The following is a 25,767-nucleotide window of genomic DNA, read 5'->3' as shown; positions in this document are numbered from 1 at the left end:
ATATTTGATTTACAAAAAAGTTCTATGGTTCAAAAAAAAATTTTGTTCAATAGAAAAAAGAGGTTGGTAATGTAGGAATTCCACTGTGTCGCATGCCCTTAAGCATTCTAAACTAAACGATATAATAATTGATAAAAATCACAATTTAGGAAATTGTTTAAAATAGCTTGAAATCACAGTTGGACAAAATTTTTATTCTACAAATTTTGTTAAATTCCCGGTCAAAAAATAAATTCACTGTCATTTTCCGGGTTTCCCCGGTAGAGCAGCCACCCTGATTGTTATCAAAGATTTCTTGCAATCTTCTAATTTGAGTGTAATAAACTCCCAGCTAACCTGTCGACGAGGGACTTCACATATACCTAAAATCTCGAAAAGGGAGTAAAAAATATCTAAAAATCGAGTGGATCATCGCTCACGAAAAAAAAGTGCCAAATAGTGTCACTAGTGTGATTTGGTGAGTCCGAGGCCTCTGAACAGAAAAAAATAATTGGTTACAGTACCTGGATTCCTTTCCAAATTAGATTCCGGCAGATCTTGAAGGTCTCGAAGATCTATAAGTTCCCCTGAAACGGGAAGTACAAACGAGGCAGGATCCAGTGTTGGATATTCACTGCTCCTGTCCGGCAAACTGACTTCCGTCACCTCGACCTCGGCCAAATTTTTGTAAAGATAGTTACACTGCTGAACATCGACACAGCTGTTGAAGTTTCCCGGGTCTGTGCTGATCACCGGATGATCAAGGGGATAAGCTTCTTTGAGCAGCCTTTTAGACGAATTCACATCTGGATCCGCGTTTTCGCTGAATTTTCTCTTTAAATTCAGCTGAAGGTTGCTTGAGGTTCCTGGGCATAATTCATTGCTCGAGGCTTCAATTGAAGTGCACGGATTAGCATTCGCCGATTTTTCCTCGTCATCGACCAAACTTGGATTCAGCTCCTCACTGAATCTCCTCTTGAAATTGATTCCTAGATTCTCAGAGATACTCGGGCACTGTGCGGCATTGAGCAAAAATTCTTGCGCCTCAAGACCTTCACCAACACGCTCCAATTTCACCTCAAAAGGTTTAAATTCCTGGAGGCCGGAACTTCGAACATAGGAAGTCGAACTCACGTTCTCGGTTTCCGGAATGCTTGGAGATGATTGACACGAGTGCTCAGGAATTTTCTTCTCTGCTATCGGCATTACTATTGAGAAAATAGGAAATTAAGATCAACGTTTAGTAAACTTAATAACAATATTTGCAATTTTTAACTGAAACAGTTAAATTTTAAAACAGAAAAATGAATTTTTAACTAAAAAATATCATTTTTCAAACACAAATTGAATAATTAAATTTTGATTACAAAAATAAATGTTTTATCAAAGAGATGAACTTTTAACTAAAATTATAGAATATTCAAGTGGAATAACAGTTACATTTTCAGTTCAACTAAATAATAATTTTCAAACAAAAATGTAATAAATTTACAACAAAATAGTTAAATTTTTGGCAAAAAATTCCTTTTCATCTGAAGAAAAAACAAGTTTTCAATCAAATAACTCATGTGTCAACCAAAGAAATGAATTTTTAATTAAAACTTTTAATATTTAACTAGAATACATGCATTTTTAACACTAAAGAGTTTTTAAACAAAAAGAAATTTAGCTTAAGATTTAAAACGAAAATGGTTTTTAAATTAAACCAAAAAAGTTATTTGAAGCTAAAAAATAAGCCTTCTTTAAAATGATTTATAAAATCGAGGACAATATTTTATTGATAATTATAACTAGTTTTGGAAAAGAACTCAAGTTTAACTTTTCAAACAAATATTTCACAATTTTCATTGTTTATTTAGCAATAGTTTTTAGAGTTTAATGTTTCTCTCTTACTTTTGGTAAAAGTTGCAAACTATTATTTAATCCTAATGCTGTAGGGCTTACTTTATTCTTAAAAAGATGTTCTGCAAATCTCATTAGCACGTTTTCATTACAAAAATTTTATTTTTATAAACAATAGGTTTTCAGAAATAAATTTTTCTGAATAAAAACTTACCAATGAGATTTGCAGATAATATTTTAAGGAATAAATGAGCGCTGCATCATTAGAATAAAATAAGAATGTCTACTTTCAAAAGAGAAAAGGGAACATTTTAAACTCTAAATAGTTATTGTCAAATAAAGAAAACCCGAAATATTTTTTTTCAAAAGTTCACCTCGAGTTCTTTTCCAAAATTAGTTATAAATAACATTAGCATATTTTCCTCGATTTTAAAAAGCAGTCTTAACAAGGTTCATTTTTTGAACTTGAAATAACATATGATAATAATAAATAAATTACAATTAATAAATAAAAAACTATACAATTAAAACCGTTTTATTTTCGGATATTTTTATTGTTTAATTTAAATGTGCATGAATAATAATTTGTTGTGGTTAGTAGAAATGCATTGGAATTTACCTCTAAAATCAGTGAATTTTACGATTTTTGCAAATTATTTTTAATTCAAAAGATTAAAAAAATCTTAATGATTATTATTTTTTACCAAGAAATATCAGAAAATTAATTTTTATTTAACAAACGTTTTTTTAAAGACTTTCGCCTTGTATTATTTGACTTCTAGACCAAATGCATAGCTGGCGCCGCGCCGCCACACGGCGACCGGAAAACTTAAACGCGTGACATTTTCACAATTCTCTGATTTTTCTTTGACTAATATTTCATTTCAAATCACTAATATTCAAATACCAGCATTTTAATCTTATGATATTTTTACCATAGAATATTTAATAAGTGTCTTTTTAGGTAGAATATTCAACTATTATGTTAAAACATAATAGTTGAATATTCTACCTAAAAAGACAAATTTCCAAGGAAAAAATGCCATAGTTTATATTTTAATAAAAAAAGAATAAAATTTATACAACGAAAGAAAAGAAATTTAAAACCAAAAGGACGCATTTCCAATAAATAAATATTTTCCACTCAAAAAATAAATAAAAGCTTACCTAAATAATTGAGCCTTCAAACCAGAAAACAAATTTTCTTTACAAAAAATTAATTTTCAAACAAAAAATATGACTGTTCAACAAAAAATTAATTTTCGACGAAACTGATTAATATTTTTGATTAAAAACATCTTTTTGGTTAAAAAAATCAACTATTCCAGGCAAAGAAATATTAGTTGAAAATTAGTCAGTTTCGTTGCAATTTTTGTAACTGAAAATTTATTCTATTTATGATTGAAAATTGACTTTCTTGTTTTAAAATTCATATTTTTCGTTGAAAATTTAAATACCTCAGTAAAATATTCACCATTTTATTTGAAAATTTAACTTTTTTTTTGTTGGTATTGATCAATTTGTTTAAAAATCTAACTTTTTTTAAATAAGTTTTTTGGGTTGAAAATTATTTTTTTTTGTAACTAAAAATTTAACTATTCTAATATTTTTGTTTGGAAGTTTAACTTCTGCTTTTTCACCAGAAAATTCAACTATTTTTTTGAAAATTTATCTTTTTGATTTAAAACTTCATCTTCTATAGAAGAAATTTTATTTTTTTGGTTGAATCTCTTTGCTAAGAAAATAGTGGAAAAAACTTTTTTTTTTTTGGTTTAGAATTGATCATTAAACAAAAAATGTAACTTTTCCATTTTTTTAAGATTGATATTTTTTAGTTAAAAATTTGTGTTTTTTTTATTGTTGTAAAAAAATACTTTTTTATTTTGAAATTGTCTTTTTTTTTACATAAAAATGAATTTTCAAACAAGAAGATTAAATTTCTACCAAAAAAATAATTTTTTACCAAAAAATACGATTTTTCATCAAAATAAATAAATTTTCAACGAAATAGTTGAATTTTTAACTAAAAAATGCCAATTTTTAATCAAAAGTGAACTCAGTAAAATTAAAAATTGAATTTTTATAACTAAAAAATAAGTTTATACGAAAAAATTTAATTTTTAAACTAAAAAGACAAATTTTTTCAATCAAAATGGATGAATTTTTAACAAAATTGTTGAATTCTCTACCAAATAGTTGCATTTTTATTGAAAAAATATCAATTTTGCACTAAAACAAATGAATTTGTAATAAAAAACAAATTATTTTTTACAAGTGGAACTTTCATCCAGCAAACATTTCAGTTCATTGATATTTTGCCTAGGAAAAATATTGGATTTTAAAATACCTTTATAATCAAATATAACTATTTAATTTCGTGTAGGAAATATTCTGTGTAGAAAATATTTTGTGTGGGAAAAAAATAAAATTATTAAAGAATAATAAATTGTCGGTAGGAAATATTCGATCTAGAAAAAATTAATAGAAAATTGCATTTTTTCATTAACTTTTCTGTTGGAAATTGAACTATTTTTTTTTAAAGTTTCTCTTTTTTATTTTAAAGTTTACCTTCTTTAACAGAAATTAAATTTTTTGATAAAAATGCAACTGTGTGGTTAGAAATTATTCTATTATATTATTTTCTTGAAAACTTAACTAGATCGTAGAAAATGTAATTTTTGTTTAACATTTATATTTTGGCATTGACAAATAAATTGAAATATTTTCTTATACAAAAATTTGTTTTTTATTACAAATTCATCTGTTTTAGTACAAAATTGATATTTCTTGGATAAAAATGCAACTATTTGGTAGAGAATTTAAGTATTTTGTTAAAAATTCCCCTTTTTTATTTGAAAAAATTAGTTTTTTTGGATTGAAAATTCAATTTTTTTGGTAGAAAATGATTTCTTGTTAAAAAATTCAGAGTTTGATCGTGAAAACTCGACAAAAATCTTTTTCAACCGAAAATTCAACTATTTTTTGGAAAATTTATTTTTTTGATTTAAAAAATTGTGACATTTTTTTTATTGAAGGCTTATGTCTGCTTGAAAATTTAAATGTTTAGTGGAAAATAATTCTTTTTGTTTTGTTTAGAATTGATTTTTCACCAAAAAATGTAACTTTTCCATTTTTTTTAGATTGATATTTTTTAGTTGAAAATTCCCGTTTTTTTGTTGTAAAAAATAAATGTGTAGTTTGAAATTTCCATTCTTTTATTCAAAAATGCATCAGTTTCATGGGAAATTAATTTTTTGTTGAATAGACATATTTTTTGTTTGAAAATTGAATTTTTTGTAAAGAAACATTGTTTTCTGGTTTGAAGGTTTAATAATTTAGATAAACATTTATTCAGTTTTTGAGTGAAAAATCTTTATTTGTGGGAAATTCGTCTTTTTGGTTTTAAATTTCTTTTCTTTTGCTGTATAAATTTAATTATTTTTTTATTAAAATATACACTATGACATTTTCTCGTTGGCAATTTGTCTTTTTAAGATGAATATTCAATTATTATGTTAAAAATTCTAGTATTTTGTTAAAGAATCATCTTTTAAAGCAGAAGTTTTTTTTTTTAAATAAATGAATACATTTGAAAATTTTAAATGGGTATATGAGACACTGTTTTATTCCTTTAGAAAAAATTCTATCGTAAAAATATCATCAGATTAAAATGCTGGTATTTGAATATTAGAAATTTGAAATGAAGAATTAGTCAAAGAAAAATCAGAGAATTGGGAAAATGTCACGCGTCTAAGTTTTCCAGGAGCTACTGCTTTGCATATTTTAAATTCCTAAATATGTCTTGAGCTAGAAAATAATTTATATTCAACCGTTCATATAATCTGAAGAATAAAAATATTGCTAAAAATCATAAATTCTCTGAAATTCTTTTAAATTCTCTTAAATTCTGTGATATTCTCGCTTATATAACCTGAAGTTAAATTCTCGGGAATTTGATAACTCTACGTTCCACCCTAATGACCAAAAATATTCCAAAAAACTTACGCTTCTCAGCCACGGGGGTTGTTGGTTGATTTTGCGAACCAGGACTCGGAATATCATCTAGTTCGGGAATTTTTTTGTCCGGGTAGACGGGTTTCTTGATAGGCGTGCTCGATTTCGGACTCCTGGATCCCTTGCCTTTGCCTTTACCTCTGACCACGGGCTCGACACCTTTGATGCACATTCTGCTGAGTTGCTCGGAAGCCGGCGGCAATCGTTTTGAGTATATCGCTGCTTTATAAAACTGAGGATCGGGAATTGGAGATGGAGCTAGTTGATCCTCCGTTATTGAAGTCGAGGGCAGATCACTAATCAGATCGGTTATTGCATCTTCAAGTCGAGATGGATCTTCAACACATGCTACATCGTTCGATTGAACTGCATCATCTGAGCCTAGATCTTCCTGCAAATTGTTTAATTCGCTCTTTAGTTTATAAAACAAAAGAAAAACAAAAAAAGAAAACAAACACTTTTTATAAATTGTTTTTCTTTCACGCAATCTTTAAATTAAAATATAATATTAATATATAATATTCCTAAAAATAAACCAAGAATCCAACAAAAAAATTTCGACAACCACCATAAAATGCTCCTATTATAATTTAAAAAAGGATCCTCCCTTGAAAAAAAAGTTCCTAAAAAGTAATCCAGTCAAAAATAAAAAAAGAGTAAAGAAAAACACGAAAAATTGAATAAAAAGAGAATTTTATACAAAATAGAGGATTTTGTGTTTTTTAATTTGAAAAGGTTAATTTTTAACTAAATATTCTATTTTTTACCATATTGTTCAATTTTTAAACTAAAGAGACAACTTTGCTTCCAAAATAATCTGGTCAAAAATGAAAAAAGAGGAAAGAAAAACAACAAAAATTGAATATAACGAGAATTTTCTACAAAATAGTGGAAATTTTATTTTTTAATTGAAAAAAGTTAATTTTTAACTAAATATTCTAATTTTTCACCATATTGTTCAATTTTTAAACTAAAGAGATACATTTTATTTCAAAATAATCTGATCAAAAATAAAACAAAGAGGAAAGAAAAATACCCAAAACTGAATAAAACGAGAATTTTCTACAGAATAGTGGAATGCTGTGTTTTTTAATTTGAAAAAGAAAATTTTTAACTAAATATTCTATTTTTTTACCATACTGTTCAATTTTTAAACTAAAGAGAAAAATTTTCTTCCAAAATAATTTGGTCAAAAATAAAAAAAAGGAGAAAAGAAAAATACCAAAAATTGAATAAAACGAATTTTCTACAAAATAGTGCAATTTTTTAATTTGAAAAAGTTAATTTTTACCTAAATATTCTATTTTTTTACCATATTGTTAAATTTTTAAACCAAAGAGACAAGTTTTCTTTCAAAATAGTCGAATTTTCAAGAAAAAAGCTCAACTTTGTACAAAAAAGAATGACGATTAAACAAAATTGCGGAATTTACAACAAAATGATTAGCTTTTTAACCAAATAATAAAATTTTTAACCAAATAATAAAATATTTAACCAAAAAAAATGAATTCTCAACGAAAAATGTAACAATTGATATTTCAACTGAGAAAGACTAATTTTGAATAAAAATCAGTTGTATTGAACCAAAAGATCTAATTCTAATGATTTTTGTTTAAAATAATTGAAATTTACAACTCAAAACAATTTTTACAACTTTAAAAATTAAAACAGATTTATTTCTAACCAAACTGTTGCATTTCTAACCAAAAAAGTTGAATTTTAAAGCCAAAAACTTTATTTTTTAATAAAAAAAGCTACTTTTCAGCTAAATATTGGAATTTTCTACCAAATTGATCAATTTTTGACCCCAAAAAGTTGGATTTTCGACGCGAAAATATGAACTTTTAATAAAATTAATTTAATTATCAATCATCAAGTTAATTTTCAAACAAATAGTTTAATTTTCTGCCAAAATAGTTGGATTTTCAACTAAATATTACATTTTTTAACCAAATAATATAATTTTTTAAACCAAAAATGTAATAGTTGGTTTTTCAACAGATAAAAATTAAAAATTTTAAATAAGAAATATGTAACTTCAACCAAAAAAAGACGCATCCTTGACCAAAAATGGAATAAAACGAATTTTCTATAAACTAGTGGAATTTTCAACCCGGAAATTTGATATTTTAATTTAAAGAAGTTAAATTTTACCCAGATAATCTACGTTTTACAATATTGCTCAATTTTTTAACTAAAGAGACCAATTTTTTTCCAAAATAGTTAAATTATCAAGAAAAATGCTAAATTTTGTACACAAAGGAATGACGCTTTAACAAAATTGTAGAACGTACAACAAAATAATGAACTTTTTAACTAAATAATAAAATATTTAACCAAAAAAGATGAATTCTCAACGAAAAATGTAATGATTGGTATTTCAACTGAGATAGATTTCAATTTTGAATACAAATCAGTTGTATTGAACCAAAAGATTTAATTCCAAAGATTTTCTTTTAAATAATACAACTTACAACTCTAAAAATTTTTTAAACTCTACTCTAAACAATTTTTTAAACTCTGAAAAATTAAACAGATTTATTTCTAAATAAACTGTTTCATTTTTAACCAAAAAAGTTGAATTTTGAAGCCAAAAATTTGATTTTTCAATTAAAAAAGCTACTTTTCAGCTAAATATTTAAATTTTCTACCAAGTTGATCAATTTTTGATCCCGAAAAGTTGAATTTTCGACACAAAAATATGAACTTTTAATCAAATTAATTTAATTATCAATCATCAAGTTAATTTTCAAACAAATAGTTTAATTTTCTACCAAAATAGTTGGATTTTCAACTGAATATTACATTTTTTAAACAAATGATATATATTGTCAACCAATAATAATAGTTGAATTTTAAACCGACAAAAATTAAAAATTTTAAATAGGCAATAATTGACTTTAACCAAAAAGACGAATCCTTGATCAAAAATAGAATAAAACTAATTTTCTACAAACTAGTGGAATTTTCAACTTGGAAATTTGATTTTTTAATTTAAAAAAGTTAACTTTTAACCAGATATTTAATTTTTACCATATTCTTTCATTTTCAAGCTAAAGGGACTAACTTGCTTCTAAAATAGTTCAATTTTTAGAAAAAAAAAACAGCTAAACTTTGTGCAAAAAAGAATAACGTTTTAAGAAAAATGTAGAATTTATAACAAAATAATTAACTTTTTTAACCAAATAATAATATATTTAACCAAGAAGGATGAATTCTCGACGAAAAATGTAATAACTGATATTTCAACTGAGATATATTTCAATTTTGAATACAAATCAGTTGTATTGAACCAATAGATTTAATTCCAATGATTTTTGTAAAAAATAATACAATTTACAAACCTAAACAATTTCGGCTTTGGTTAGTGTTTTTTGTCCGGAATCAAATTTTTTATTTAAAAATCATTATATTTCAAAGAAGATTTATAATTTTTTAAACAATTTTAAGTAATGTTGACGTTTGACTACGAAAACTGGAATTTTTAAATACAAATCATAATTTGAAGAAGTTTTAGAATAGTAGAACTATTTTGGATTATTTTTTAGTTTTTTGCGTCGGAAAAAATTTAAGTTTAAACTGTTCAAAATTAGATTTTCTTCTATTTTTAACACTTGACTTTTCAACTGTCGAAAAATGAAGAAAATTGAAAATTCAAGAAAAAAAGCTCATTTTTTTTCTAAAAACAAGTATAATTTTACTTGAAGATTTTTTAAATAAACATTTCAATCCATGAAAACAGAAAAATGTTTAAGTCGATTGTTTTGAAAATCCCAATTCTGATTATCTCCTTGTTAAAAAAACATTAGATTAAAAGAACATTTACAATCTTAAATAATTTTTGGTTACGTTAAGTTTAGTATTTTTCGTCTGAAATAGTCATCTTTAATAAAAAAAATCATTATATTTAAGAGTATTTAGAATATATAAACAAAAATCATTCTATTTAAAAAATCAAACTTGCAATTTTCAACAAATTCTCATCAATATGAAAAATAGTGTTCTTACTTTTCTTTCCTATTATTTTAGATAATCTAGATACTATGAGATCCAAAAATGTTTTATTAATATTAATGCAAATTTAAGAAATATACATTTTAATTCAAATTTAAAATCCTATTTAACGACCAATGATCAACTTAATGTATAGAAAATAAAATATTCCCGAAAATAAAACCAAGAATCCAACGACGAAATTTGGACAAACACCATACAATGCTCATATTGAAATTTAAAAATGGATTCTCCATTACAAAAATCAACAAAAATTGTCCTAAAAAATAATCTCAGGACAAAAATAAAAAAGAGGAAAGAAAAATGAGAAGATAACCACCAACCAAATCGCCTTCATTCTCTCTTTTTTTGTTTCTTTCATTTCTTTATTTTTATTATTATAAAATCTTAATAATGAAACATGTACAAAAACGTTGGTAAATATTTTTATAAATGTTTCTTTATTTTAGGGCATTCTTTTTAAGGGAGAATCCTTTTTTAAATCACAATAAGAGCATTTAATGGTGGTTGTCCAAATTTGGCCGTTGGATTCTTGATTTCATTTTGAGAAGTTAAACTTTAAATAAAACTTTTAATTTGATTTTAATATAATTTAAATTTCTTAAATTTTAATTAATATTAATATAACATTTTTGGATTTCATAGTATTTAGAGATTATCTCAAAGAAAAGAAAAGTAAGAATACTATTTTCCATATTGATGAAAATTTGTCGAAAATTGTAAGTTTAATTTTTAAAGTAAAATGATTTTTGTTTATATACTGTAATTACTCTTAAACCTAATGATTTTTGATTAAAAATAAGAATTTCAGACGAAAAAAATTACATAACATAATAAAAAATTAATTAAGTAAAACGTCAAAGTAACTTAAAATTGTTTTAAAAAATTCTAAAACTTATTTGAAATATAATGGTTTTTAAATAAAAATTTCGATTTGTGACAAAAAACGCTAACCAAATTTGAAATTGTTTAGGCTTGTAAATTGTATTATTAAAAAAAAAAACAATTGGAATTAAATCTTTTGGTTCAATACAACTGATTTTTATTCAAAATTAACATCATTCCCAGTTGGAATATAAATTATTACATTTTTCGATGAGAATTCACCCTTTTTTGGTTAAATATTTTATTGTTGGGTTAAAAAACTAATTATTTGTTGTAAATTCTATAATTTTCTTATGACGTTATTCTTTTTTTTGTACAAAGTTTAGCTTTTTTCTTGAAAATTCAACTATTTTAGAAGAAAATTAGTATCTTTAGCTTGAAAATTTAGGAATATGACAAAAAAAATAAAATATCCAGTTAAAAATTAACTTTTTAAAATGAAAAAATAAAATTTCCGGGTTTAAAATTCCACTAGTTTGTAGAAAAATCGTTTTAATCAATTTTTGGTCAAGGATGCGTCTTTTTTGGCTGAAGTAAATTATTTTTTATTTAAAAATCAAAATTTTTATCGGTTGAAAAATCAAATATTACATTTTTGAGTGAAAATCTATATTATTCGGTTAAAAAATGTAATATTTAGTTGAAAATTCAACTATTTTGGTAGAAAATTAAACTATTTGTTTTAAAATTAAATTAATTTGATTAAAAATTCAAATTTTCGCGTCAAACATTCAACTTTCCGGGATCAAAAATTGATCAATTTTGTAGAAAATTCAAATATTTAGTTAAAAAATAGCTTTTTTATTGAAAAATCAAATTTTTTGTTTCAAATCTCATCTTTTTGGTAATAAAATTAATGCTTTTTGGTTAAAAATGCAATAGTTTGGTTAGAAATAAATCTGTTTTGGGTATAGATTCAACTATTTTATTTAAAAAATTAGTCTTTTGGGTTGAATTCAACTATTTGTGGTTAAAAATGTTAAAAAATCGTTTTGGAATATCGAATATTACATTTATCTTTGAAAATTGATGTATTTTAGTTGAAAATTTAATTATTTTAGGAAAAAAAATTTTTATTTAGAAAATTAATTTTTCTGTAACTAAAAATTTAACTATTTTGTTTACAATTAGTTTTCTTTTTGCTTACAATTAATATTTTATTAAAAAATTTGACTATTCCATTTCTTGTCGAAAGTTGATCTTTTTAGTTCAAAACTCATCTTATTGGTTGAAATATTGTCTTTTTGGTTTAATATTCAACCATTACAGTTAAATATTGATCATTTTACGAGTAAATGAAAATTTATCTTTACAACTGAAAATTCAACAATTTTATTTTTGGTTGAAAATTTATCTTTCTTACTGGAAAATTGATGTATTTTATTCAAAATTTGTCTTTCTTGGTAGAAAAAAGTTAATATTATAGTTTTAAAATTCCACTATTCGATTAACAATTCATTACGTTGGGTGAAAGTTCATAATTTCAGTTAAATATTAATTAAGTTACCTGAAAATTAAACTATTCCATTTTCATTTTGTTTAGTTTATTTAGTTGTAAATTCCTTTTTTTATTGAAAATTTACTCGTTCTATTAGAAAAAAAAAAGATTTTTTGTTGATAATACGGTTTATGTTGGTTAAAAATTAATTTTTCGAATTGAAAATCTAACTATTCTATTTTCGATTGAACATTTATATTTTTTTAGTTAAAAATCATGCTTTTTGTGGAAAAATGTTATTTCTTTTTCTAGAAAATTCATCTTTTGGGTTGAAATATCAACTAATATTTTTTTTTACTGAAAATGTGGCTATTTTGTTCAAAATTATTTAAACTATTCCATGTGTGGTTGAAAACTGATGTTCTTTGTTACAAATTCATCTCTTTGGTAGAAAATTGAACTATTTCGTTGCAAATTTATTTTTTATATAGATGAAAATTAATTTTTAATCAAAAATTTAATTTTTCCATGTTTTGTTAAAAATGACCATTTTTTTAGTTGAAAATTCATATATTTTACTTTTTTCTAACGTAATTTTTAATCAAATTAAATTAAATTTTTTAATTTTAACATTTTTTTGTATGAACGTTATTATAGAATATATTGTAGGTGTAAGGTTATTTTATTAATAAATAAATTTAATTTCGAAATTCGGATTGTATAGTAATACATGTATATAAAATTAAATAACAATAAATTTTATTTGTAAAAATATCAAATAAATCGTCCAGATAATATTTGAAATTGGTATCGTCAAATGGAATCTCCTTCAAAGCGTCTTGTTTTCTATCGTGAATTTCTGTTAATGATTCTTAAAAAACTAATCTTGTAAAAAGGGAGAAAAGAGAAAAATAAGCTTTAGATTCTCGAATTTAGGGGAAAAGAAAAAAGGGCATTAGGAAAAAAAGGGGGCAAGATAAGACATCACACTTACGAAAGTTAATGAGAAATCGGTTCCATCTTTCAAGTTGTTTATCGTGGCCGAAAATCTTTGCTTCATTTCTTTGATTAGTTCTTCCCCTTCCTCTTGCCTGAAAAAAAGAATAAACAAATTAAATAATCAATACTTTTGAGTCATCACGTGAAAATAATCCAGGATGGCCACTATGATTTCTTCCGGCTGAGAGAAAAACATACAATAAATATATTATATAAACAATTAAAAATCTACTATGAAACTAATTCTTAAATATTATGTTTCAGACATTTTTAAAACAATAATTAATAATTAATAATTTTGAATTGAAGCCACTGAAATTTAAAAAAAAATACATAGAACGATTTAGGACAATTTAATTTAATTTTAATTTTTTTTTAGATTGAAATTTTCGAAATAGAACAATGTCAAAACTTTAAAAATGGAATATTTTAATATTCAAATTTTAGAAACTATTTTAGGGAATATCTTTTTCTCGGTTGAAAATTCGTTTTCTTTTTGTTCTTAATTAATGTCTTTAATTAAAAAAATTGAACTATTCCGTTTCTTGTGAAAAATTGATCTTTTTAGTTTAAAATTCATGTTTTTGGTATAGCATTTATCTAGGCCTGAAAAATTGAGGGAGTTGGAAAAAGGGATAGTCGTCCCTGAAATAAAAAATTCTTTACTTTTGAATTTAAATAATTTTAAATTCAAAATGATTAAAATTTGACAATTTTAAATTGAAAACTAAATTGGATCTTTTAAAGTAAACGCTTTCAAAATTCTATAATTTAACAATGTTATTACACACACACACAAATTAATTGAATTATTCTAAAAAAACTTTCAAAATAAAAGGTAATTTTAAATGGGAAACATTAAAAATTAAAATTAAAAATTGTGATATTAAAACTTTGCTATACTCAAACTTTTTAAATTTTTAATTACTCGAAGTAAATTTAAATTGCTTAATAATTAATCATTTTTTAATTTCTTTGCGAAATTCAACTATTTCAATTGTAATTGCAAAATTAAAACCTATGGAAAAATTAAAAATGTATCGTTCAACGTGAAAATTCCGAACTCTAAAATTGTAAGCATTTAAAATTATTATTTCAAACATACCTTTAGAATTATTATAAATTCATCAAATTTTCCAAACAAATATTTTCAATTCGAAATGATTTTGTTTTGTTTAAATCTTCAACTAAAAATCGGACAATTTTAAGATATTATATTGAAAATAAATATATATTATAAAAACGAAAATGCTGTAATATGATTATAATTTTTGAAATTGTACAATTTTCAGCTTTTAAGTTCGAAATTGCCTAAAATTATTGAATTCAAAACTTGACTATCAAGGCTTTTAATAAAAAAAAATTTGAAATATTCAATAGCGGAATCGTCCTGAAATTTAAAAAATTTCGTTTTGAAACTACAATATTGTAAATTTTTAATTCAAAACCTCCAAAAAATAATCTAAAAATTAACTTAAGAAAAAAGTTTAATCTCAAGGCCTCAAAAATTAAAATGCCTTAGAATTTCGCATTTAAAGCTATACTTTTAAATTTAAATTATAGAAATTTTTAAGACGAAAATTTGTTCTGCGAAAATTTAAATTTTATAGCTTTTTTAAAGAAATTGTTAATAAAAGTTTATAGTTTAGTTGTAAAATAAGTTTCAAAGGGTCAGTTAACCGGTTTGAAAAAAAAATAATATTGCAAGTACGGTCAGTTTTTCTTCAATAGTTACTGAATTTCACAAACACAACATTATTGTTTACTAAAATAACGTTTTATAGGATCTGTTTTCAAAAGTCTTCTATTTTTTTATAGCGAAAACTAAAAACATACATATTTTAAAATAAAAAATAATTGCTTTGTAGAAAAATCGTCGTTTTTTGTTGTTCTTGAATTTAACTGTTTTTGTTGAAATTTTAACGGTTGAAGTTTATTTTCTTTGGGTGTAAACTTGTCTTTTATTTGTTTGATTTCTTATTAAAAACTTATCTTTTCTATTTGAAAGGTTACATGATTTGTTAAAAATTCATCCTTTTTGGTTGAGTACAAAGGTTTTTAATTTAAAATATTTTTTATTGAAATATCAACTATTACGTTTTTTGTTAAGATTCCTTTCTTGTATGTAAAATTCGTCTCTTTTGGTTAAAAATTAATATTTTTGTGAAAAAATTATTTCTAGGTTGAAAATTTAACTACTTTTTCTAAAATTCGTTTCTTAAAAATTGACCCTTTTAGTTGAAAATTCAACTATTTGTTTGAATACTGACTTTTTAAAGAAAATTATTTTTCTGGTTTTCAAATTCATTTATTTTTGATAAAAATGTCTTCTTTTTCAGTGGAAAATTTAAGTATTTTGTTTAAACCTCATTATTGGTTCAAAATTATTTTTTAAAATGAAACCGCAACTAAACTTGAACATGAACTATTTTAAATTAAGTTGTTTTTTTATTCAATATTAAAGTCTTTTTTTGGTTGAAATACCATCTATTCAATTTTACGTTGAAAATGTACTTTTTTCGTTAAAGATTCATTACTTCAGTCAAAAATTCATCTCTATGACTGACAATTCAACTATTTTATTGAAAAATTGTCTTTTTTGGTTGAAAATTAATTTTTTTAACATACAATTCAACTATTCCATTTTTAGTTGCAAACTTTTTTTTACTTGCTAATTCACTTCTTTTGTTCAATATTGTGGATATTTCTGGAAAATCAATTTTTTTGTCAAAACTTCACTATTCCATTGTTTGTCTAAAATTTCTTGAGTTGGTACAAAATTTCTTTTTTTTTGCGATAGATAAAAAAATAAAATGTTTTAAAAATTTTAGTTTATTTCTTTCGGCTATAAATTCATTTCCTTGTTTCAATATTTAAAAATTAAACAAAAAACTTAGGTAGAAAAATACTTTTTTTTTGGCTAAAAATTAGTTTTTCAGTTGAAAACTCCACTTTTGGTAGAAAATTTATCTTCTTGTTTAAAAATTCATTATTTTTGGTTGAAATTTCAAGTATATTGTTCAAACTTTCTTTTTTCAGGTAAAAATTATTTTTTTAACGGAAAATTGAACTATTCCATTTTTAATGAACTGTATTTGATTCAATATTAAAATCTTTTAAGATAGGAATATCAACTATTTAATTTTTCCTTGAAAATGCATCTCATTCCTTACTTTAGTTGAAAATTCATCTGTACGGCTAAAAATTCTACTTCTCTATTGAAAAAATCGTTTTCTTTTTTGTTATTGTAAATTAATTTTTTTTTGTACAGAAAACTTAACTATTCCATTTTTTCTTGAGAATTTTTTCTTTTTAGCCAAAAATGCACTTATTTTGTTGCAAGTTGAACTATACTCTTAAAAATTCAATTTTTTTATCTAAAAATGTCACTATTCCATTTTCGGTTAAATTTCGTTTTTTACAACTTAATAATTTTGTTAAAAATTCATTTTCTTGTAGTACACAATTTACTGTTTTTAATTCGAAATTTAAATATTTAGTTGGAAATTTATGTATTTTGTTGAAAATTTGTCTTTCTAGTAGAAACTTAATCTTCTTGTTTGAAAACTCATCATTTTAATTGAGATTATTTCATTTTTGTTTGAAAGTTGTACTATATGGTAAAAAAAAATTATGAATGTTATCAAAACACGTACTTTGAATTTTTATAGTAGACAATAATGTTATCAGTCTTAAATTCAGAACTACGCAAGAAAAAGTGACCAGTAATTAAAATATTAATTTTTTTCTTTTTAAACTGAATGACTTGCTCTTTTACTTGATTTTACAAATAAACTATAAGCTTCTATCAATAATTTGTATAAAATAAAACTATTTTTGATTTATTAAATTTAATTTTTCGCAGAAATAGGACCTGAACAGATCGCGCACTCTGGTGAAAGAAAACGCGCGAATTATGAAAACTGGGAAATCTCCCTGCGATAATATTTCCTTTCCGGCTTTGTCCCGGTTTTCCCGGGTTGGCGGCCAACCCTTTAATTGGACAATCAAGATACTCACGTCATTAAGGTATTAACGCAGACGAAAGACTCGACGGTTTGGGTGGTTTTATCAAATTCCAAATAACCATGGGTCCTCAGATAAATGAACTCTCCATTTCTCGCAACAAGTCTGTAGCACGACTGTCCGAAGCCTTCTCCTTTATTATACACTATAATTAAAATTAAACTTGTTATATAATCTATTTAAATCAAAAATAAAAAATCCTAAGCGGCCCTTCATAAACTACGTCACACTGACAGGGCGATGGGCAGGGGGGGGGGGCTATTTTTGTGTCGATTTGTGAAGTAAAAGGGGGAAGGGGTAATAAATAAATAGTAAAATAAAAAATAATTAAAAATTAAAATAAAGGCACTCCTCCCCTTCTCCTGCACAACCACCCTTAACCTATTTTTAAAAATGCCTCTTTTTCCCCTGTTTTCAAGAAACTGCCTCTTTTTTTTGTTTTTTTTTGCTTAAAATGCGAACTGAATTAATATATAACAATCTGAAAAATCCAACCGATTTTAATTGAAAGTTAATTCTTTTTAATGGAAAAATCTAATACTTTATTTTTGGATCATAATTCATCTCTTTTTGTAAAAAAACTTTTTTTGATTTGGTTGAAGATTCAATATTTTGTTGTCAATTCGTCATTCTTAGTAGAAAATTAATCTTCTCGATTGAAAATTTGACTGTACAGTTCAAAGTTGAACTCGTTTCTTAAAAATTTAATTATTTTGTCGAAAATTCTTCTGTTTTTTGAAAATCCATTCTTTCGATTGCAAATTTAACTTAATTAAACTATATTGATAGCTTTTAGTTGAAAATTAATCTTTTCTTTGAGAATTTATCTTTTTTGGTTGAAAATTCCATTACTTGGTTGAAAGTTGAACTACTTTCTAAAGCATTAATTTTATTGGCTAATGATTTAAATATGCTGATAAAAATTCATTCCTTTTTGGTTTAAAATTAATTTGTTAAAAAAAAATTTAACTATTTCATTAATTGTTAAAAATTAATTTTTTTAATAGAACGACCGTATCTTTGATTGCAAATTTAACTATTTTGTTGAAATTCCATTTTTTAAATCAATTTTACCAATTGAAAATTTAATCATTTTATAGTTATATTTGCAAATTTTTTTTTTATATAGAAACTTCTATCATTTTCTAGAAAACTGAACTCTCTGACCAGTGAAAAAAAAAGTTGTGTTGAAAATATTTGTTGATAATTTATCTTTTTTGACTAAAAATCAAATTAATTGGTTAAAAATTTAATAATATTGTATAAAATTCAACATTTTGTTTAGAAAATAATGCTATTCGCTTGGAAATTCAACTTTTTTGTAGGAAATTCATCATTTCGCTTGAAATTTCAGAAATTTTGTGAAAGTTCTTTTTCGCTCTTGACGTATATTTTTTTCCTTGTTTGAAAACTCAACTCTTTTGTTAAAAATTTATCTTTCTTGATTAAATTCAACTGATTTTTATTCATAAAATAAAACTTGGTTTAAAGTCTAATTATTTTTTTAATGCCGATTGATTAATTTAGTTAAATATTTAATTATTTATTTCAAAATTTAAGTACATAAATTGTTAAAAACTCGACTATTTTGTTGAAAATTCGTCTTTTTGGTTAGAAAATCCATCCTTTGAAAACTTCATCTCTTTGGTTGAAAATTCTACTATTATCGATAAAGAATTTATTTAACTCTTGTGTTAAAAATTCATTTTTCCGCGTTGAAAATTCAACTATTTTGTTAGAAAATTCAACTACTTGTTTGAAAATTATTTTTTGTCTGAAGAATTCACATTTTCGGGTTAAAAGTTTCAGATTTTGGGATAAAATACAATTTTTTACTTAAAATTTCAACAATTTGGTTGCATTTTCTTTGCTCTTGACTTAAAAATCATTTCTGGTTGAACACTCCAATCTTTGTTAAAAATTGTTATTTTTCGATTAAGTTCGACAGTTTTCTTTATGTAAAATAAAACTATCATTTAGTAAAAGTATCAAATATTACTTTTTTAATTAAAAATTCATCTTATTGGTAGAACATTTAATTATTTGGTTGAAAAGGAATTTTTTTAAATTAAACATTCAACTAATTCGGTAAAACTTCATTTTTTTGTTAAAAATCAATTTTTTTCGTTATAGAATCATCATTTTAATAAAAAATGTAACTATTTAGTTAAAAAGTATTTGTTTTGTCAAAAATTTATTTACTTTGACGAAAATTCATCTTTCTGGATTGAAAATGTATCTTTTTTTCGTAGAAAAGTTCTGGATTAATAATTGAACTATCGTCAAAAAATTCACATTTTTTGTTTCAAAATTCAACTATTAGGTTAAAAATAGAACTGTTTGCGGTTGAAGTTATATATTTTTTTAATTCAATAAATTGGTAGAAAATTCGTCTTTATACGTTGAAACTTTAACTGTATTTGTTTAAGAATTCGTCTCTTTTGCTTGAAAGTTTAATTATTTTTTTGTAATTGCAACTATTAGGTAAAAAATTAATTTTTCTGTTTGTTCAAAATTCGACTATTTTGTTGAAGAATCATCACTTTTGGTAAAAAATTTTTTTTTGTTGTTGTTGAAAATTGAACTATTTAGTTAAAAATTTAATATGCTTCGATTTTAAATCTGAAGCGTCTTGAATTGAATAGAGTAGTTTTATATTAATTTTATTTAAAAGAATTATTTCCTTATTATTCCCTTATTTTCGTGAAAAATCACCCTATTAAAATATTATTTAGCGTTTTATTTTAGGCGTAATTTTTAATGCAAAAATATTAAACAGTGACGAAAAGTGGTCTAATATTTGGAGAAACGGGAAAAAAATTTCCTCAGCTCGGATTTGAATCAGGAACGATAGTGCCGTTTCGGGTTCAAAGCCGGGCTGATGTTGATTTTTTTTGTGTTTCTTAAAATATTAGAGCAGTAATCATATTTAATATTTTAAGACAAAAAATTAATTAATTTCCTGGTGAACAAAATAGCATGGTTTTCTTTTAGTGTGACGCAGTTTTTCAACGGCCCCCAAGCATTTTTTCTTAGTTCTCGTAGACTCACTTTGTCGAAGTCCAATCATGGTCCATCTAAAGTCGTCCTTATGCATGAATGCGAAGGCACTTTTACCCGAGACTTCTTCAGCCATGTAACCAGCAACGATGGAAATTCTGTGATCGCAGAAAATTATACGACCATCGACTAAATGTCGAGTAACGTATTCATCCTTATCTGCCTCGAGTAGCGAAAGGTCTGTGATTGTTCTCTTTTTCAAGAGTCGTGCGATGCCCACGAAAATAACGTCGTTACCCGTCCCGGTGGTTTCTAGCAAAAATATTTTTTATTTTAAACATACAAATATAAACAATCTTGAAATTAAAGCAATTTTTTTCTAAATTTTATCGAGATTTATTCTATAGATCTTAAGTTGCAAAAATAAAAAGTTGAATGAGAAAAATACAATTTAAAATGTTCAAGAATTTGAAAAATTGAAAACTAGATAATCAAAATAATTTTAAACTTTTAATGTTCGAATTAATAGATTTTTTAAGATTAAAAAGAAATCATTTAAAAACATAAAGAGAACTATGTAAAATCCTTTCATTCAGCCTTTTTCCCTTAGACTTTTGAATATTTCAACATCTTTTTTTTCAAATTTACTTTTATCAGTTGACAGACCTCCGATGTTCAAAATGTAAGCTAAAAATATAATAGTGTAAAAATAAAGTCTTATCAAATTTTTTGCTTTCGCATTTTTATCAGGAGAATAATACTTTGCAATACTAGAAAAATTATCTACGAATTTCTAAGTAGGTAGTTTTAAATTTTTGTTGTTGAAAATCGGTATTTCATTTTCTAGAATTCAAATTTTCAGTAAAATGTATTTGATTTGTAACTATAGAATCGCTTTTTCAGGTATAGTTTCTTTATTGTTAAGCAAATAAATCGTTTAAAAATTATTGAAAATCGGCATCATGGAAAAGCATTTCTTTTAAAACTTTTTGATCGAAACTGTTTAAAAAAAAATCCCGACAGACTGTAAACCCGTATCAACAAATTGAAATTATTTTGTTTCTATTTTTATAAAAATAGGTCAGAAAAATACTTAGAGAATTGTCTTATAGGTCCTGTAAAATTGTTCCATATCTTCCGAAATAATAGGAAATTATTTGAAAACGCATTCTAATTTTGTCAAATCCTTTTAAATCATTAAAATCCTTGAAAATCTCTTTTTAAAATCCCTTAAAAAATTTTAAAGCTATTAAAAAAGCCTGAGATTCTTTAATCAAATTGCTGAAATGAAGTGAAAGTTCTTTGGAATATTTTTAAATGCCTAAAATATTTAAAATCTTTCAATAAAGTTTTTTGCAATTTTTTTAATCGCTTGCAAATTTCTTGGAAATTTAATACCGTAAGATATTTAAGGTCCCTTAAAATCTTTGGAAGCCCAAAGTGTTTTAAAACATTTGAATTTTGAAAGACATCCTGAAATATTTCAAATTATTTTAAATGTTTTGGAATCCCTTGAACATTCATTGTATTTTATAAAAATGTTCTAAAATCTTTAAAATCCATTGAATTGTACTTGAAATTATTGAAACCGGAAATATCTAAAATATTTTAAATATTTTTAAATCCCTCGAAACCCTTGAAAAATTCTCTAAAATGACTTGGAAGATCTCAAAATACCCTAAGATCTGTAAAATTATTTGAAATCCTTTGAAATCCTTTGAACATCCCTTTGAATTTTTAAAAACACGCCAAAATATTTCGAATCTTTAAAAATCGTTTGAAATCCTTTAAATCTTTTTCAATCTTTTTAAGATTCCTGGAAAATTGTAAAAATACCCTAAAATTTATTTAAATACCCTAAACTCTTAAAAATCGTTCGGAATTACTTCAAATTAGTTAAATCTATTAAAAATACATTAAGATAATTTTTTTAAATCTATAAAATTTCATAAAATTTGTTAAAATACCCTAAAATCTTTTTAATCTTTTGAAATCCTTTTAAATCACTTGGAAATTCCTTCGATTTTAAAAAAATATCCTACAATTTTTCAAATCTTTAAAAATCGTTTGAAATCCTCTGATTCTTTTTAAACCCTTTTGAAATTCCTTGGAAGTTTTGAAAATACCCTGAAATCTTTGAAATCCTTAGGAATATATTTAAATGATCAAAATCAAAAACTCCTTTGAATCTTTTAAAATACCATAAAATATTGAAAATGATTTGAAATCTTTTAAAATCCCTTGAAAATTCCTTCGAATTTTAAAAAACCTTTGAATCTTTTTAAATCTTTTTAAAATTCTTTGGAAGTTTTAAAAATACCCTAAAATCTTTCAAATCCTCAGAAATACGTTCATATTGTAAAAATACTTAATACCTTAGAATCTTTTAATACACTCCAAAATAATTGATATCCTTTGGAATGACTTCAAATTAGTGAAATTTATTAAAATTACCTTAATATATTTGAAATCCTTTAAAATCTTTCGAAAACTCTTGGAAAAATCTAAAATACCCAAAAATCTTTAAAATTATTTGAAATCATCTAAATATTCATGCAAATTAATTTGAATTTTTAAAAACACACTAAAATATTTCAAATAATTTAAAATCTTTTGAAATCCTTCAATTTTTTTCAATCCTTTTAAGATTCCTTGGAAGCTTTAAAGATACCCTAAAATCTTTAAACTCCTTTAAAATACGTTCAAATTTCTTAAAAATTCCCTAAAGTCTTGAAAATCGTTCAGAATTACTTCAAATTAGTGAAATCTATTAAAAAAGCTTAAGATAATTTTTCTAAATCTTGACTTTTTCATGAAATTTGTTAAAATACCCTACTACCCTTGGAAATTCTTCTGATTTTTTTTTAAATCCCCTAAAATATTTCAAATCTTTAAAAATCGCTTGCAATCCTTCGATTATTTTTATACACTTTTGAAATTCCTTGAAAGTTTTAAAAATACCTTGAAATCTTTGAAATCCTTAGGAATACATTTAAATGACAAAAAAATTTCTTGGAATCTTTTAATATACCCTAAATTAATTTAAATCCTTCGTAATGACTTCAAATTAGTGAAATGAATTAAAATTACCTTAATATATTTAAAACCCTTTAAAATCTTTCGAAAACTCATGAAAAAAATGTTAAAATACCCAAAAATCTTTAAAATGATTTAAAATCTTTTGAGATCCCTTGAAAATTTCTGTAAATTTTTAAAAAACAAACTAAAATATTTCAAATCTTTAGAGATCGTTTGAAATCATTTAAATCTTTTTGATTTTAAGATTCCTTGGAAGTTTTAAAAACACCCTAAAATCTTTAAACTTCTTTGGAATACGTTAAAATTATTTTTAAAAAATCCCTAAAATCTTTTCAAATACCCTAAAATCTTGAAAATCGTTTGGAATTTCTTCAAATTAGTGAAATATATTAAAAACACCTTAAGATAATTTTTTTAAATCTTGAAAATTGTATGAAATTTGTTAAAATACCCTAAAATCTTTAGAAATCCCTTTGAAATTCCTTTGATTTTTTTTTAAATACTCTAAAATATTTCAAACCTTTAAAAATCGTTTGAAATCCTTTGATTCATTTTAAACCCTTTTGAAATTCCTTGGCAGTTTTAAAAATACCCTAAATCTTTGAAATCCTTAGGAATACGTTTAAATTATAAAAATCAGAAATTCTTTTGAATCTGTTAAAATACCACAAAATCTTGAAAAAGATTTGAAATCTTTCGAAATTCCTTGAAAATTCCTTCGAACTTTTAAAAACCTTTGCATCTTTTTCAATATTTTTAAAATTCCTTGGAAGTTTTAAAAATACCCTAAAATCTTACAAATTCTCAGGAATCCTGTGAAATGTCTTCAAATTAGTCAAATGTATTAAAATAACCTTAATATATTTGAAATACCCAAAAATCTTTAAAATTATTTGAAATCTTTTGAAAATACATGAGAATTTATTTGAATTTTTAAAAACACTAAAATATTTCAAATAATTTAAAAACGTTAGAAATCCTTTGAGTCTGTTTAAGGCTCTTTAAAATTCCTTCAAAATTTAAAAACACCCAAGAATCTTAAAAATCCTTTGGAATAAGTTCAAATTATAAAAATAAAAAAATCCTTGGAATCTTTTGAAATACCTTCAAATCTCTAAAAATCCTTTTAAATCCCTTGAATCTTTTCAAAGCTCTTTTAAATTCCTTGGAAGCTTTAAAAAACTCTAAAATCTTTAAAATCCTTTGAAATTCCTTTAAATTATTAAAATTTATTACAATTTTCTTGGAAATTTTAAATATTCTAAAAGGTTTCAAAAGAATTCAAGAAAATTCAGAAATAGGTATACACCTGAATCGAATAATGGTTGTTAATCCATCTATTAATTTACTTTATCTTGACAGTCCTTATTATTTGAGACCTCGATTTAATTCTTTTATGCAGATTTTCTTTTTACTGAATAGAAAAAATGGGTCGCGACATCCATTTTTTTAGCGCCTCTAGTGTGAAATCGAAATTTAGAAGGAATCGTTTCCGGTTTCATGGAATTTTATAGACTTACCTCGCTGCTTTAATCTGTTTACATTCGAACCAGCTTTCTTGCAAGCCTTGGCGATGCAGAGGTTACCGGAAATGTGAAAACATTCATATTGTGCATGCTCGCGTCTGGACACGGTTCTTTGTGCCAGACGGATAGTAAAACTTCTCCTTTGCTCTTCTTTAAACGGTACATCTTCCGAGGAACTAGAATTTTCATCTACCAGGTCGGTCATAAAAGAAGTCGAGGGCTCAGCTTCGTTGCGAGTAAGATTTTTTGTAAGCTCTTCGTGATCCTCCGGACATACGTAATGGAAAAGGGACTCTCCAAGTAGCTGTGTCTGCAAAAAAATTAAAATAATAATGATTTTCATCTCTTCAAGCTTTTCGGAAAATTTATATTTACTTTTTAAGGTCATTTAACACTTTCATCATTGACAGGGTGACGATTCGACGGACTATTTCATATTCCTGGTCATTTCCGGGTTTTTTCCCGGTCAAGTATCTCAAATTTTACCAATCAACTAACAGTAACATACTAGTACTTGCTGTTAAACGTAAATTTTTTTTTTAATTCGTGGCGTTCATTCTAAGCATCCTTTAACACAAAAAAGCAAAAAATTTCAAAATTAATTAATTTTGAAACAAATAGATACTTAAATTTTCCACTAAAAATTATTCAACTTAAATGATGATTTTTCAACTGGCATAGTTGAATTTTCAACAACAAAAATAATTTGTACTGAAAAAGATAAATTGTCAATCAAAACTTAAATAATTAAGTTTCAAATCCAAAATAAAACGAATGCTCAAGCGAAAAGAAAAAATCCCAACTAAAACTACGGAATATTCCATTAGAATAACTTAAATCATCACTTATAAAAATTTACTTTCTACCAAAAAACTAAATTTATACAAAAAAAGACCTGACTTTATAAAAATAGTTGCATTTTCAAATAAAGTGATGAATTTTCAACACAAATTGTAAATCTTAACTGGAATAGTTAAATTTTAAACCAGAAAGATGAATTTTCAA

The 25,767-nt window shown here is 24.3% G+C and overlaps 1 protein-coding gene across 5 annotated transcripts in view; it reads right to left on the bottom strand.

Moving 5' to 3' along the window:
• Positions 1 to 25,767, bottom strand: part of LOC117176074 (hypoxia-inducible factor 1-alpha-like) — a 245,644-nt gene that overhangs the window by 21,521 nt on the left and 198,356 nt on the right. For all 5 annotated transcript variants that reach the window (XM_033366087.1, XM_033366085.1, XM_033366086.1 and 2 more), the window contains 6 exons: positions 24,757 to 25,072; positions 20,249 to 20,509; positions 17,192 to 17,342; positions 13,167 to 13,263; positions 5,827 to 6,226; positions 504 to 1,187 (listed from right to left, as the gene is read on the bottom strand). In XM_033366087.1, the coding sequence (XP_033221978.1) occupies positions 504 to 1,187; positions 5,827 to 6,226; positions 13,167 to 13,263; positions 17,192 to 17,342; positions 20,249 to 20,509; positions 24,757 to 25,072 (1,909 nt within the window). The remainder of the gene's footprint in view (positions 1 to 503; positions 1,188 to 5,826; positions 6,227 to 13,166; positions 13,264 to 17,191; positions 17,343 to 20,248; positions 20,510 to 24,756; positions 25,073 to 25,767) is intronic.

The sequence above is a fragment of the Belonocnema kinseyi genome, chromosome 7, assembly GCF_010883055.1.
Source record: "Belonocnema kinseyi isolate 2016_QV_RU_SX_M_011 chromosome 7, B_treatae_v1, whole genome shotgun sequence".
Taxonomy (NCBI): Eukaryota; Metazoa; Arthropoda; class Insecta; order Hymenoptera; family Cynipidae; genus Belonocnema; species Belonocnema kinseyi.
The sequence above is the reverse complement of the archived record's forward strand: the minus strand, read 5'-3'. Positions and strand labels throughout refer to the sequence as shown.